The sequence below is a fragment of the Malania oleifera genome, chromosome 12 (genome assembly GCF_029873635.1).
Source record: "Malania oleifera isolate guangnan ecotype guangnan chromosome 12, ASM2987363v1, whole genome shotgun sequence".
Lineage (NCBI taxonomy): Eukaryota > Viridiplantae > Streptophyta > Magnoliopsida > Santalales > Ximeniaceae > Malania > Malania oleifera.
This window is the reverse complement of record NC_080428.1, coordinates 38,458,069-38,473,925: the sequence shown is the minus strand read 5'-3', so window position 1 is coordinate 38,473,925 and position 15,857 is coordinate 38,458,069. Positions and strand designations below refer to the sequence as shown.

The window sequence follows — 15,857 nt, the reverse complement described above, 5'->3', positions numbered from 1 at the left end:
AAAACCAACAAAAAATGTAAAAACCAACACAGCACATTTCCATGATCTATTTTCTCATCGTGTAAAAAATAAAAATTGAAAAAATACATATGAAACTGGACAGGCCCTAAAACGTTATCTACTCCCTTAATATTTGTTTTCATCCTTCTTTCTAACTTGGTCTCACGTAGTACTTGCTTTACAGGAAAATTTCAAGACCAAAAATGGGAACAAGAAAAATGAAACGGCCAACTTGCATCAGAAATCATGTCATACGGAGTGCATGTGTTTATAGTCACATCTATAGTTCCAACCCAACAATATTAATGGGCAAGATGAACTACAAATCAAATTCTGGGTACGAATCACATCTAACCTATATTACGTCACAATTAAGATTCCATACCGAAAGGCATTGTTAAATAACATGAACTAAAAAGGCAAAGTTCTCTCTCCCATATACAGTTTTGCTGACAGCCACCCCACCCCCCCACCCACAACCTCAACCTCATATCACCGACTATACATTCTCAACCCTTGGTACATATAACTTACCCATATAAACACATCATAACAACATTTAATTATCCACCAATTACAGGGACCCCAAAAAACAAAATCAAAAAACCAAAGACTCCAAATGAAGGAGAAAACGGGCGACGATGCAAACTGATGAGTGATGGATCAATGCATTTTGGCAACTGAAAAGGGCATCATCATTTAACCCATATGCTTTGCCATATTCTCCTCCGCTTTGATCCACACATCAAAACTAAAAACATTTCTGCTGCTTGTTTCGAAGCCTTCAACAAAATGCTATGGACAGGAAGCTATGATACAAAATCAGAAGGCCTTTTCACTGTGTCTTCATTTCCTAACTGTACACACTTAGATGTATACTAAGTCACAGCAATCTGCTTCCAATAATCCAAATATTAACTCTGATCAGCCTTCTCACTAGGACCACCATTTGTCACGCTTTCTGAAGAATCTGCCAACTGCATCCCATTGGGCTGATGCACTTGAATGTTCAAACCACTGGGGGGAAAATGCTCAAGGATAACCTGAGAGAGATATTTGCACGTTCAAGTAAGACAGCTGCTTTAATTTAATCCTGACAACATACACGCATGCTAATTTCAGTGAACTCTTCCTCCCAACACTCCCCACCACCAAAGAAAAAACAAAAACACCCACCCACATTCGCCCACCCATCACATTAATCTAACATGAAGAATCTGGATTCTTTAGGGGAAAAGGTCAAAGAAAAAAGAAGAAAAGTTTAAGCAAGTCGCAGCTAAAATTTCAATCATGCATCAAAATGATAAGAGAAAATGGGATTATGGTGTACATGCATGAATATATTACATTCCATTTGTTAATCAATGATGCTACCTGATCACCGGGTTCTGAACCTTCGGAGTGGAAGAGAATTGGTCGGCAACGCTTATCTTCATTCATCAGGCTTGAATTCTGGAAGTGGTTCACAAGAGCAGCCTTTCCCTGGATCCGAGCATAAGCCAGGGAAGCAACCTTCTCACTATTGAACTTCTCCCACTTCTTTCCATAAAATGCCTGCAAATTAAAGGATAAAAAAAAACATGAGTAGCTCACAACAGTTTATATTTTACAAGATTCAATTTGTTCATTCATTTTTTAATAAGATGACAATATGACAGGAATTTTTAAGGGAGGAAAAATAAGGATGGCTGATTGAAAACACTCTACATGGTTATACAAAAATCAAAAAATAAAACCTGATAGAACTGGACAATGTGAGAAGGAGACAGCATATTAATAAATGCGTAGCCCACATTGCATTTATTCTGCACAAATGAAGGGACTGTAAGTTGCAGTTTAAACAAATTGTTTTAACACTCCACCCCCCCCCCCCCCCCAAAAAAAACCAAAAAACAAAAAAAAAAAAAACAAAAAAAAAAAAACAAAAAAAAAAAAAAAAAAAAACCAAACACAAAAAAACCCCCCCCCCCCCCCCCCCCCCCCCCCCCCACCCCCCACCCAACCCAAAAAAAAAGTATTACCTTAAAATCAATTGGCAAATAGAGAAAATCATAAGTACCCCTGTTACTCTCATCAATGGCAGCAAGCAACATCTTTGAGGTATACCTGGAGGAAGATGCTATAAATTATATCTTGAACAACAATTTAATATTTAAATGCCAGTGTCATTCAGAAATTTCAAGGTCTTTAAAGGCCGTACATACTTATTTGGAATATTTTTAATCATTAAAGTTGTCCGAGTATCCTCCCCACTAACAATCTTATCCAAGTCGAGCTGAAACTGTTTCTTGCTATCTATCTGGTTTGCACTGTTCTCAACTTGCCGGCTCTGCCCACGATCAGCCAACCCATCTACGCTGAGGGGGGCTAGCCCTCGGTACAGACTATTACACGGAAAAATAGGACTAAGCCTGGGTGAAGACATCATTCTGACACTGGGGGAACCTTTTTCAGGCATATTTCCTGAAGTAGAAATTCCAGAATTCCTAATATGAGCACCCAGATTCATTGTGAAACTCCCATCATTGTGGCTTAAATTCATATTTCCAAATGAAACAGGACTCATGAGTGATGGTTCATGTGACTCTTGGAAGAAACCAATGTGCCTCTCCAGAGGAACACCAGATGGAGCAGATCCAACATGGTGGGGATGGTGATGTTGAGATGAACTAAATAAAGAACCATTCCCACCTGAGTATGAAAACCCGTTCCTCTGCCCATTGGAAGTATATGGATGTCCCACAGAAGGTGTCCGCCATGCAGAAGAGTTAAAGGGCTTTGAATATAAATTTGGACTTCCCCAAAGGAATTGTGATCTACTTAATGATTCTGTACTAGAACCATTTGAAGCTGAAGCTCCAAAAGAGGGTGAATCTCCAGGAAACTGGAATTTTGGCTCCGGAAGTGAATGCGGCTGCTGAAAGGCATTTGTCTGGGTGAACAAATGTTCTATGTGACTACCCCTTCCCTGGTCCTTGCTGATAGGTGCAGCCTTTGATACTTGAGAGTGCAGAATTGAAGCCAGCCCAGACAAATGATTGCCAGAAATAGGGCTCATGGTCCCAAAACCAGAGGGTTTACTGATAGTTTGCAGAGGATTGTGTTCAATTAGGCTGTTAAACTGCACCCAGTTACCTGTCATGCATGTCAAAATGGCATTGGATTGTAAGAGAAATTGTAAAATAGAAACAAGATAGAGACAACAATAACTAAAACTAATTTAAGCATGATATAAATACACAAGTGTGATGGGAAGTATCTCAAGGGTCTTACTAGGAGGAGAGCTAGTTATTGGAGAACCCGCTTGATGTCGAAAACCTCGAGATTCATTGTGGTCAAGGTCTTGATTCAATTGCAACATAAAACTAAAAGTACAAAGTGTAATCAGTCAATATATTAATCACTTTATCAGCAATAATTTTATGATTAGTCAATACTTGTCTTTTGCAAGCCAAAAGGCAGGCTTAATATTGTTAACAATTAAGCTGTGAATTAACATATGGCACATTTTTTCTTCTTTTGCTCATAACTGTTTAATAAAAAGAAAAAGAAATTCTATGATATAACTTTTTCATCTTTATTTCCTTTCTGACAACATTGCTTGCTTCCTTTCCTTGAAATTATCTTTTTTTAATAAAATGGGTATGATACAATTATAATGTTTATACCCATGTTCAATGCAAACCCACAGGAATTTTGTACAGTTGTAATGTCTGGGAGTACGAATTTCGGGGTTTAGATTTGGATTTGTGTGGATTTGGAAGAAACACAATACATTTTAAACTACATTTTGCCCAAATCCACAATCTGAATTCCATGCTCCCAAACACAGGGATAGTTTCATTAGCAAAAATTCTTTCTTAATTGTATATGCTGTTGATATAAATGACATAATTCCTATCATAATGCCATTGCAAGTTTTCATTTTTAGACAACAGTTTCAATAACAAAATCAGTTCTACTTGGATACTTGGATATAAATAAATAAACAAGTGTGTTATGTATCACCAATTTAATAATGCAAACATCTTTATATTTTTGGTAATATTTTGGTCTTCTTGAAGTTAAAATGTCTCACATTTATTCAATACATTGAGAAGTTTTACGTTTTTCATAAATTTTCCAACTACAGACACCCAGCATAATACAGCTAAATTTATTCGTTACATGGATTTATGTTGTTGTCTTAACATGTCCCCAATAAATCTATCAAAATACAGGCAAATCTGAGTCTTCAGTTTTCAAATCTCCAATTTTTTAGTTTATTTGTAAACTAGTTGCCTTATAAATAATATCTTGAGAATCTATATTCAGTCATTACAAGATTGTAAACACTATTTATTCCTTTTTACTCTTTTGGGATAAATATTGCACTTACATGTTTAATAATTGGTCAAATCCTAGAAATGTACCAAAACAAAGAAAAAAAAGAACAAAATTGTTGCAGCTCGCGAGAAGATAAATCCCCAGTTCTACCAAAGTCAACTTGATCAAGTATAATCTAATTCCAAATATAGCTCTACATATATACCATTTAATAAGTAAATATACAAATGCCAGATGCTGAACAAAATGAAACTTCAATATATTACCACAATGTCCCTCCTAACGCCTTCAAAATCCCCATGATCTGTTTTTCTCTATTGTTTGACCAATGTTGGAACACCAAACTCCAGTACCATGTTTCTCAAAAAAGATTTCTTTCCACATTATTAAAAACTACCACTATTCAAATTTCCCTAGAGTTGGGGTCAAGTATAGAGTTTCATTTAAATATTAAACATGTTAAGACTTGATATACATTCCTGGCCAGAAACCTAAACTTAAATATTTTAGGCTAAGTGATGATCTAACATGGAACCAGAGACATGATTTTCAGGATGTCCAGGGCAGTAATCTTATTGCCTATGTTTACTGGGCAGTTGTTAAGATTTATCTAATTCTCATAATTGCTCTATTCATCGTTTCTACATTTTATTTCTCTCACCTCCACACAGAATCATGCTGCACATGTGGTGGTGCAGCATTAATGCTTGATAGACACTGTTAGCTCCTAAGCTAATAGGAACGGCTAAAGTTTTTAAGGGAAGTGGTGATCTAATAAAACTTGTTATATTAATCATTCACAGAAGCAAGGAGATTATGATGACTTATTTAGGCTATGACTCTACTCTTCATTTAAATATTTTGAAGAGCATCAAATGATTAGAGGAGACGGCAAGAAGTACACTAGTCCAACTCCAAAATTCATTCTTATGCACAACGAAGGGTAGATGTTAGTGACAGTTGTCTCGTTCAAACAACATAACGACAAAAGCTATATTTTTAAGCCAAAGAGAACAAAAACAAAATACTGAAACATGCAGTTGACGTGCAAATATTGTGGAAGAAAAAAGTAAAAACATCATAGTTGAAGGAGAGTGCAAGCTTATCATAGAAACACTTTATGAAACTATTAACAATATAAAACCCCCAATCAGTATACTCACTTTCGACGTGCTCCACCGGGACGACTAGGTTCAAGCTTTATGCGTTTTCCAGCTATGTCACTTCTATTTAATGCCTTAAGTGCCGCTTCTGCAGCTCTAACATCATAAAATTCAATGAATTTATGGTGCCTTTTGTGTGGCGTTTCCCTTATCTACTCTTGCAAAATGAATATCATAAAGCATACATATTAATAACACAGCAATATAAAATGCCTTGAGGAAATCAAGAAACGAAATAAAAAGAAATTAGCACCTCTTTGACTTCACCATAAGCCCCAAAGATTTGACGGAGGTCATCATTTGAAACTGATGGATCCAAATTGAAAACCACCAAAGTCCCTTGGTTTATATCCTTATCTGATGGATTATCCTATCACACCACAAGACATATGATGAAGTAAGAGAAACTGAAAATAAATAAATATGAAACAAGTATCAACAAATAGAAAGAGAGTCAAGAGCTAAATTTTGTTTCCAACCTTTGGTATTGAGAAATGAATGTCAAGTTTCCTCCGTCTTAGCGGCTTGTTTTGCAATGTTCGCATAGCGGTTCGAGCAGAACGAATATCATAGTAAGATATCATCACAAAGCCCCTATGTTTACATGTAGTATACAAAGTCCTGATGTCGCCATATTGCTGAAAAAGTATGTCAATATAGATAGAAAAGAATCATGAAACTACCCAATGTCTTGCATTCATTGCTTATATATACCAGATTTGAGTAAGCTGATCTAAGTTCCAAGATTACAACATATATGGTTCTGGACCATCCAATTTGATTCTTAGCTCTAGGAAATGGATTTGCTTTTTGATAAGTTACATTCAAAAGAGAGTCGTCAAATTGAATTGACAAACACCAAAGACTTTTAATTATGCTAATCTAAGATTCAGATAGCAGATGCTTCTAGAAAGCATATAAATTATCAGTCAAGAAGTTTAAATGTTTTAGAAGCCATAGCAAAAGGAAACAGGAGAAGTGATAACCCACCTGCATTATTATAATTTGAGTAATCCACAAATAAAAGAGGCAACAAATAATACATTACCCCTCATCTAATCTATTCTAAAAACAGCAACTAGAAGAGATGGGCCATATAATATGGCAGGCATGATATTGCATCTTATCTAGCAGGATAGCTGACATTTAATGACTTTAATAAAGCCCAGTGGATGTACAGCACAAGCATAATTTACTTATCAAATCATAAAAATGCATTTAGCATACGGTACCTCCAGTAGATAAAAAGGAAACAAAGTTCAACAAAAATTTCAAAAACAGTTAAAGATCAAAACAAAAAAATCAAAAACAGTTTAAAATCAAGGTAGACACCATCTAAAAATCAGGGGGAAAAAACATAGTCAAAGCAAGAGCACAATAACATCAATGACAAAAAAGTAAATAGGCTATAAAAAATTCTAAAAATAACAAACTACCTAAAGGTCTGAGGTGTTCATCAACTCTATTTTTCTTTCCCATTCCTCGCATCAAATTGGCAATGATTCTACTTTTAGGAATCACGAAGGCCAAGAATATATATTACAAAAACTCATACATTAAATCACAAGAAAACCAAGGCAAATTTATCTTCGGAAACTCGATACATACATATTAAGTAATAGGTACCAACAAAAAGTAGCTGTTTGATTACCACTTTAGCTAAAAGCTTAAGCTATTAGGTTGTGGGCTAACAATGTAGGTCAAGCTTTAACACTCCCCCGCACGTGCAATCCGAAAGAACGCGGAGAAATAAACGCATGATAACATGGATTTTTAAAGCCCACGCAAAAAATGCAGGCAACAAGACTAGAACCCAAGACCTATTGGTAACCAGCTCTTATAGCATGCTAGATTACCACTTTACCGAAAAGCTTAAGCTATTAGGTTATGGACCGACAATGTATATCAAGCTTTAACAGTAATAAACAACTCATGTTTCCCTATATCCATTTCAGTATCAAACTTTCTGTATAAGTTATGTACAAAGATAAGATCACAATGAAAATACACACACACACACACACACACACACACACACACACACACAAACACACATATTAACTAAATCTAAGTCTTACGCTACCTCAAAGATAGTTCTCAGTTCTGAGTCCTCCACATTGCTATTAATATTCCGAACAAATAATGTCCTCGAAGGATGCTCTCCAAATGGGTGCTCTCCCGCAACAGTTCCCACACCATTTGAAAGACCATAATGAGCCACCCCATTCCCAACACCGCCGTCAGAAAAACTTATCTTAGACATACCAATGTTCAGGCTCTCCTGAGTATCACTTTCCAACTCCATTCCTCCTACACTGCCAAAAAAATCACACTCCTCCAAATCATCCTGATTAGGCAACCTAGTTAAGTCATAGTCGTCGGTAAGGCCAGCTAAAAGCTCATCCTCATCATCAGGAAGCAAGCTTCCAATTGCATGGGTTTCAACATCATCAAGCAAAGCATTACACTTCACATCTTCGTGGAGTTTATTTAAGCAAGGGGCGGAATCATCCACAGACTGACAACCACTTTCTGATTCATTTACATTCACTGCAAGTAAGAGAAACCAGTAAGAATTCTGCTAACAAATGGAAATAAATAAATCTTCAAACAATAGTAGACACCTACGCTTTTCATGATGAAGAACAGGTAATGAGCTTGAAAAAAGGGTAGCATCAGTTGATGCATGATAGGCTTCGGGGGAACCCTGTGCTCCCCCTCCCATTTCCTTAGGAAGATTTGCCGATGTAATCTTAGAAGCACCTGCCACACATAATTCATTAAACTAATGAGTCTTAAAGTGCATTTCATTTTTTCCTCCTATTTAACCTGATGATGGATCTTGGGATTACCCGAAGACAAATGCTCTGAATACTGCTCCATTGCATCACCCTTGAGCTAAAATAAAATAAAATAAAAGCATGATGGTTACTTTTGCAAAGCTAAGAGAGAAAAAATTCTAACTGCCAAGTTTTTGCCATTAATTCTTCACCTGATGGCCTTTATTGGTTAAAAATGTTAAGAAAGAAATTATGAATTTCTAAAATGGTGTTTAAAAAAAAAAAAAATGCAGAGAGTATTGTAAACTAGAGTTGATAAACAAAAAGTTACCAAAAATGTGAAATCCACAGCAATTTAAGTGGAACTTAAGAAGGTCAACTAACTAGAAAACCTAATGGATTTCAATATATATATATATATATATCAGATTCCAAATTTTAGTGGCATATATTAAGAGCGATTAACAGCACTATTAACAGAAGAATATACCCACTCATCAATAATAAAACCAAGCACATAAAGTTGAAGCACCATTAGTGATTTCAAGAAAATGATTAATCAAAGCTGAATTACATGTGGTTAGTTAGGAACACTATACAACAAAAGGCAATCTCGCACAAATTAAAGATAGGGGGCAGAATATTTGAATACATATAGTAATGTCAAAAATCCAGTAACAAGCATTACAAACACACAGTGAGTCCCCATCTTCAAAGCACCCAATCACACACCCTTACTGGCAATTATAGATTAACAACAGACAAACTACAGTGAATTAAATGAACTACAATTACCACTTTAGGTGTTTCACATTAAGTTGTACAATATTAAATTTTTAAACAGCTCAAATAAGCATACCCAAATAAAATTAAGCAATCTCGTCTATAGACTACAGATATTGTTATCTAACAGTTGGGAGTGAAAATTCATTCAAGAGAGTTAAGTGGTAAGTGGCTATATATCTGTGCCTCAGGTGAAAATTAACTCTTCAAACAATAAATTAAGCTCGTGCGGTGCAGAACTCAGAAGTATGTCAAACACAAGAACTGATCGTGTGTGAGCGTGCGCGAGAAGTTCCGGTTCACTGGCTCACTTTTTACTACACTGTTCTTAAGAAAAAGATATATATATATATATATATATGTATATATAATTATTTATTTATATCGAAGCTCCCTGCAAAAGAAAGAAAATATTTTTGCAACAACAGAAAACCTTTATCGAACCTGCACCAAATGCCTGTCTTGTCGCTATTTCGTTGTTTCGATCAAACTCACAGAGCAAACAGTTTCGATCAAAATCACAAAAATTGAGCAATTCACAGAAATAACCACCTCGGCATTACAAAATTAATCAAGAAATGCGAACGATGCACAACGATCGCTTACCAAACAACTCAGCAAACCCTAGACAGCAGTGCACCCGACAAAATCAGTTTAAAAGCTCTAACATTCACAACGGCTCACAAGATTACTTCGAACTGATTGAAAGAAAGAAAGCCTCATATAATCAGAGCGAAAATCGCAGGGGTTTCTGCTTGAATAGTCGAATGCTGGTCTCACCAAGAACAGTGAGCGAGAGAGGGAGGCAGGAGACGTATAAAAAGAAAAGAGAATGATTGCGAGGGAGTCGTTCTGAGGAGGCTTTGGCGATTCAACTGGATTTAAATGGAGTTTTGGCGTCCGTATGAATGAGCGCATCGAAGAAAATGAAAAAAAAAAAAAGTGATTACTATTTTGGAAAAGTTTAAAGAAGAAGATAAACTTGAAATTAAGATTATTATTATTATTATTATTATTATTAATTAGGATTTTATGACTTCGAGTTGACACGTGGCAGGAGGATAGGGATGAAGAACGGGGTAAATTTATAATAATAATATAAAAATAAAAATACAGAAATATTTTTGTTTTATTAACTAGCATTTTGAGGTCATTAATTAAAGTGTAATTATTATTTTTTCGCATTAATGTGTTGATTTCTAATACATTGAACTAAAAGCATTTAATAAATAATAATAATAATCTTAATAAATTATAATCTCAAAAAATCCTTTTATAGTTTATCAAAAACTTAAAGGGTTCTAGTAATTATCAGAAATTCAAAAAATTTATGATGCGTTTTAAAATTTGTCCTATTTAATAATACAATAAAATTAAAAATAAAATAATAAAATTTAAAGAGTAAATGATTGGGTCTATGACGTTTATCTTAAGTGATGGTATTTTTAAATAAGAGTGAATATATCTAAAACACGACAATGATTTCATAGTATCTAATGAAAAAAGCTTTCAACATACGACACAATTTTTTTTTATGCACCAAATTAATCATTTTCAACTTTGTACATTTGCAAAATAACATTTAAAAAATTCAAAGATTGAAGATTTATTAAATGATTCAAAGCAATGTTATTGCTATGTCGCATGTCATATTTATTTTTATTTTTTTCTTTTATCGCAAATGTTAATCTAATATTTCCATCAAGTAGAATTTGATAGTATAGATTTCAACTTTTGAATTTGAATTTATACAGATTTTGAAAAACCCAAATGCAATTATATACTATATTTTGTCCAAATCTACACAAATATAAAAATTAACTCTCTTCGTATCAAAATAAATGTCCCTTGTTAATGTCTGTTAACATCTTCAAAAACATCATTTTTCAAAAATTTGATCAACATTAATTAGGACTACAATAGCTCTCAAGGTTTAGGAGCTAAGAGCTAAATGGATGGATTTGTGATCTCATCATCTCAAATTGTCTAATGAACGCAAGATATAAAATAGTAATTAAATTGTCATGTAATTTTGTGATTAAAAACTTATCTACATAAATTGATGGAATATTCTTTTTAAGAATAGGTTCAATTGTTTCCAAAATTTTCTTTGACCACTGCCTATCAATTATCAAATGATAAAGAGGTTAATTGAATATTATTTTTGAATGGATTCAATTATTCTTTCGTTGCTATTCTTCTATTTTTTATTTCGACTGTATTCTTTTAAATTGAAGCATTGTTTATAATATTAAATTTTCGTTAGCCTTAAATGTTGTAATCAACCAAAATTGTTAAAACATCACGGGAGAGTCACCGATAAACTTCAAATGAGATATAAATAGTTAGGTATTAATATTTGCTTTTATGAAAATGGTGGAGGTGTAGATCAAAAGTTTGATCATCTCACTTTAAAGCTTGTCTTTGAAAAAGCAAAAATCTTGGAAGCCTATTCATATTTGACAATAAAAGTTGCATGTAGACACATATCGCAATTCAGGACTCTAGGCAATAGTAATTTTTCTAAATGAAATAGATATAATATCTTCGTTGTATAAATAAGTTAATCTATTATGATAGAGTCTATATTTTGTAAATAGATACAATATCTTCGTTGTATAAATAAGTTAATCTACTATGATAGAGTCTATATTTTGTAATCACTTTTTTTTTTTTTTTTTTTAAGAACATTTGTGTTAATCTATTCAAACAAATTAATAGTTTTTTGATAATCAAAATTTCTTTATATATCTGTAGTTCATTTGTGCTATAGAAATTTTATAATTTTATTCTAGTTGGTTGGTTTGTGCTAGGAATAATATAAATATAACAAAAAAAAAGTTTAGTACAAATCAAACACAAACATTATTCACAATTGGGTTGACACACAAATATCTCACTCTTTTTTAAGAAGATTCAAACCCTCTACAATTTTTTTGGCTTAGTCTACGAACCGATGCAATAAAATTTTGCTTTGACTTGTCTCGCTATACAACAGTCCAATTTGAATGATATGACTTGTTGTGAATAATGATTGTGCCGCGATTATAATGAATGATACGAAATAACACAGAGATAATGAAAGCAAGAAAACACACACACACGGATTTAACGTGGTTCAGCAAAGTGCCTACATCCACGAGAGCAAGCGGCGGCTGAAATTCACTATCATCAAAAATAGGGTTACATCATTGTATTTATACTAAATCTAGACGTACAGAGATATTAGAAAAAATTCCTCAAATACTCATGTATCGTATTGTCATCTCAGTCCAAATTTCAAACTCGATGTCAAACAAAATCGACGATGGTTTCATCAAACTGTCGATGGTTTTCCTCACTAGAAGAAACTGTCGATGTATTTCTAGAAAATCATCGATGGTTTTCTCCAAACCAGCTTCCTTATTTTCTTTCAGCCTGCATTCTCTCTACATGTGTTCCACTCTATATGAGTCATATACTACAACAATCTCCACCTTGGCGAATATTCACCCCTTAGGAGAAAATGAAAACATAACTTGTAACTCCACCTAGGACAATAGGTTAAGATGCCTCCCATCTAGCATCTAGAGACGTTAATCTAGTCCAAGCAATGCTTGAACTTATCCGTGGTAACAGACTTTGTTAACATGTCTACTACATTCTCAGAAGTGTGAACTTTCTCAAGCAATAATTCACCAGAAGAAATCAATTCCCTGATCTTAAGAAACCTCACATCTATGTGCTTGGTCCTCACATGATACACCTTGTTCATTTCCAAATAAATGACACTTTGACTGTCACAATGTAGCTAAACTCTACCTTGCTAAATACCCAGCTCCTTGACCAACCCTATAAGTCACAAAACTTCCTTGGCAGCCTGAGCCACTACCACTGCCACGTGCTATGACTGAATAGTAGATAGAGCAAATAGAGACTGAACCATGGACCTCCAACAAATAGGCACCCCCATAAGAGTGAATACATAACTTATGGTAGACCTCCAATCATCCAAGTCCCATGCATAGTCTGCATCCACATATCTCACAACTGAAGAATCGTCCTATTGTCTGCAAAACATGATGTCATAGTCTATAGTACCTCTCAAGTATCTAAAAATTCACTTGACTGCATCTCAATGTTGTCGTCCCAGATTTGATAGAAACTTGTTCACCACACTGACAGCTTGTGCCAAATTCTATCTTGTATGAACCATAGCATACATCAAGTACCCACTGCACTAGCATATGGAACCTTTGACATGACTTGAACTTCATCATCTATCTTCGGGCACTAGGCGGTATACAATCTAAAATGATTTGTCAAAGGTATACTCACTGGTTTTGCATTATCCATGTTGAACATCTCCAACACCCCTCTCAACATAGCTACACTAAGATAACCATAATCTCCTGGAAGCTTTTTCATTGTGAATCTCCATCCTAAGAATCTTCTTGGCCACACCCAAATCCTTTATGTCAAATTATTTGCTCAACAAAGTTTTCAACTTGTTAACCTCACTCATACTCTCCGCATCAATCAACATATCATCCACATAAAGTAACAAAAAAAATAAATGAATCATCATCAAGGCTCTTCACATAAACACAACAATCATACTTACATCACCTATAACCAATCCGGATCAATAGGAGTCAAATCGCTTGTACCACTGCCTTGAAAACTACTTCAGCCCATAAAGTGATTTTCTCATACAAACTAAGTGTTCCTGTCCATGCTGATTGAAACCTTCTAGTTGTACCATGTAAATAAGCTCCTCCAAATCACCATGAAGAAAAGTTGTCTTTATCCATCTGCTCCAAATGTATATCAAAATATGCTACCGAACCCAACACTGTCCTAGTGGAAGTGTGTCTGACAACGGGGGAGAAGATCTCATCATAGTCAACCTATTTTCTTTGTAAGTAATCCTTTGCTACTAGATGAGCCTTAAATTTTTCTCCTTCTTTTTCTGATATTACTTCTTTCTTCTTATACACCCATTTGAATCACATCACTCTCTTCCATGTCTAGTTCTTATGCAGAGACTCCATCTTCTCCACCATAGTACCCATCCATCTACTCTTCTCTTGGTTGTGCACCACCTCTTGAAAAGTAGTAGGATCCCTGCTACTAGTACTGAGTGCATAAGAAATCAAATCGTTAAAACCATACCTATTGGGTGGCCTGATAGTGCGTTTGGGTCTGTCTATAGCTATATTGTGACGTTGTTGATTTCCTAAGTTAGGACTCCTTACATTCTGAACATTTTCATCTCTACCATAGGTCTTTAACTCCACCTGCACCACATGCTTATTGCGGCTGCAATTTTTTAGCATATGTTTCTTTTTTTCCTAAGTACGCTGCAACATGACTTTCTCATCAAAAACCATATCTCTACTAATTACCACCTTATTTGCCTTCGGATCCCAGAGCGTGAAACCTTTCACCCCTTTATTATCCCCAGAAAGATATACTATCTAGACTTTGCATCAAGTTTCGATCTCTTCTCACTAGAAACATGTACGTAGGCTGGACATTCAAACACTCTCAAACTAGAGTAATCTACCGCACTACCTATCCACACCTTCTCTGCTACTTTCTCATCAAGTGCACCATTGGTGACCTATTAATCAAGAAACATGTCATATTCACTGCTTCTGCTCAGAAGTTATTTGCAAGCCCTGTATTCAACCTAAGACACTGAGCTCTTTCAGCTATTGTTCTATTCATCCATTCCGCTACACCATTCTGTTATGGTGTATTGCATACTGTGAAGTGTCTCTTAATCCCATGCTGCTCACACAACTCCGTGAACTTTGAATTTGTGAACTCAGTAGCATTGTCGGACCTGAAGCATTTAATCTTCCTCCTGGTCTAGTTTTCTACTTCAGCTTTCCGCAACTTGAACTTGGCAAACATTTCTAACTTGTGTCGTATGAAATACACCGAGACCTTTTGTGAGTAGTCATAAATAAAACTCAAGAAATACGTATGTCCTATCCGTGATGCTACCCTTACTAGCCCCCAAACATTTGTATGAACATAGTCAAGAATTCCCTCTGTTTTGTGTGTGGTTGGTAGGCTCACCAATGCTTGGGTCCTCAACCACCAAAAATAAAATTTATAAACATAACTACTCCCAAGTTCAGTAGAACAATGAGTAAGTCAAGTGTCGATCCTTAGGGACTCAAGTGCAGTTATTCACCACTTCCAATTTAGTTGACTATCACTTTGTGTAAAAAGGTAAAAATGAGAGATTTTGAAAAGGTTTTTCTAACAATCTATTGAAAGCATGTAAATTTTATATTATCTCAACTCCTACAAATCAAATCTAAGATCATGAATCACGTCTAGATTGTCGTTTGGAGCAAGTTATGTCCAATCAACTATCCGTCTTAGACTAACTGTAATAACCCCAAAAAGGGATATAGAAGATTAGTGGAGTGATTCTCAAAATAAAAATAAAAATAAAAATAAAAGTAAAAATAAAAAATTAATTAATTAATCAGATTTTAAAAAAAGAAAAATACATAAATAAATAAATAAATAATTAATTAATTAATCAGATTTAAGAAAAGAAAAAAAATTAATTAAAATTTATTTTTATTTTATTAATAAAATATATTATTATTAATATTAATTAAATATATTATTATTATTATTATTATTATTATTATTATTATTATTATTATTGTTATTATCCTCTTGAAGCTTACTAGAAGCTTCAGGAGATTCAAAATTTTAATTTGGTTCTTCTTCTCTTCTTCTTCTTCTTCTTTTCTTCTTCTTTTCTCTATTTTTCCATGCGCGTGCAGGCTCTCTC

The 15,857-nt window shown here is 34.5% G+C and overlaps 1 protein-coding gene across 1 annotated transcript; it reads right to left on the bottom strand.

The window, feature by feature from the left end:
* Positions 1–457: 457 nt before the first annotated feature.
* Positions 458–9,994, bottom strand: LOC131145200 (protein MEI2-like 5). Its single transcript, XM_058094338.1, has 13 exons — positions 9,659–9,994; positions 8,342–8,387; positions 8,118–8,252; positions 7,573–8,039; positions 5,969–6,127; positions 5,743–5,859; positions 5,490–5,641; positions 3,274–3,365; positions 2,205–3,135; positions 2,022–2,106; positions 1,737–1,805; positions 1,375–1,554; positions 458–1,043 (listed from the first exon to the last, which is right to left on the bottom strand). Exons 2-13 carry the CDS (start codon positions 8,370–8,372, stop codon positions 915–917), a joined length of 2,547 nt encoding a protein of 848 aa, XP_057950321.1. The 5' UTR covers positions 8,373–8,387; positions 9,659–9,994; the 3' UTR covers positions 458–914.
* Positions 9,995–15,857: the final 5,863 nt, after the last annotated feature.

Bases quoted from the DNA above. Each gene is read 5' to 3' on its own strand.
- LOC131145200 (XM_058094338.1), bottom strand. From the start codon at position 8,372: ATGGAGCAGTATTCAGAGCATTTGTCTTCGG. The intron at 5,860-5,968 runs GTTGGAAACAAA...GTGGTGTGATAG, and splicing joins TTCATTTCTCAATACCAAAG to GATAATCCATCAGATAAGGA. The intron at 3,366-5,489 runs GTGAGTATACTG...TTGTACTTTTAG, and splicing joins CCCGGTGGAGCACGTCGAAA to TTTTATGTTGCAATTGAATC.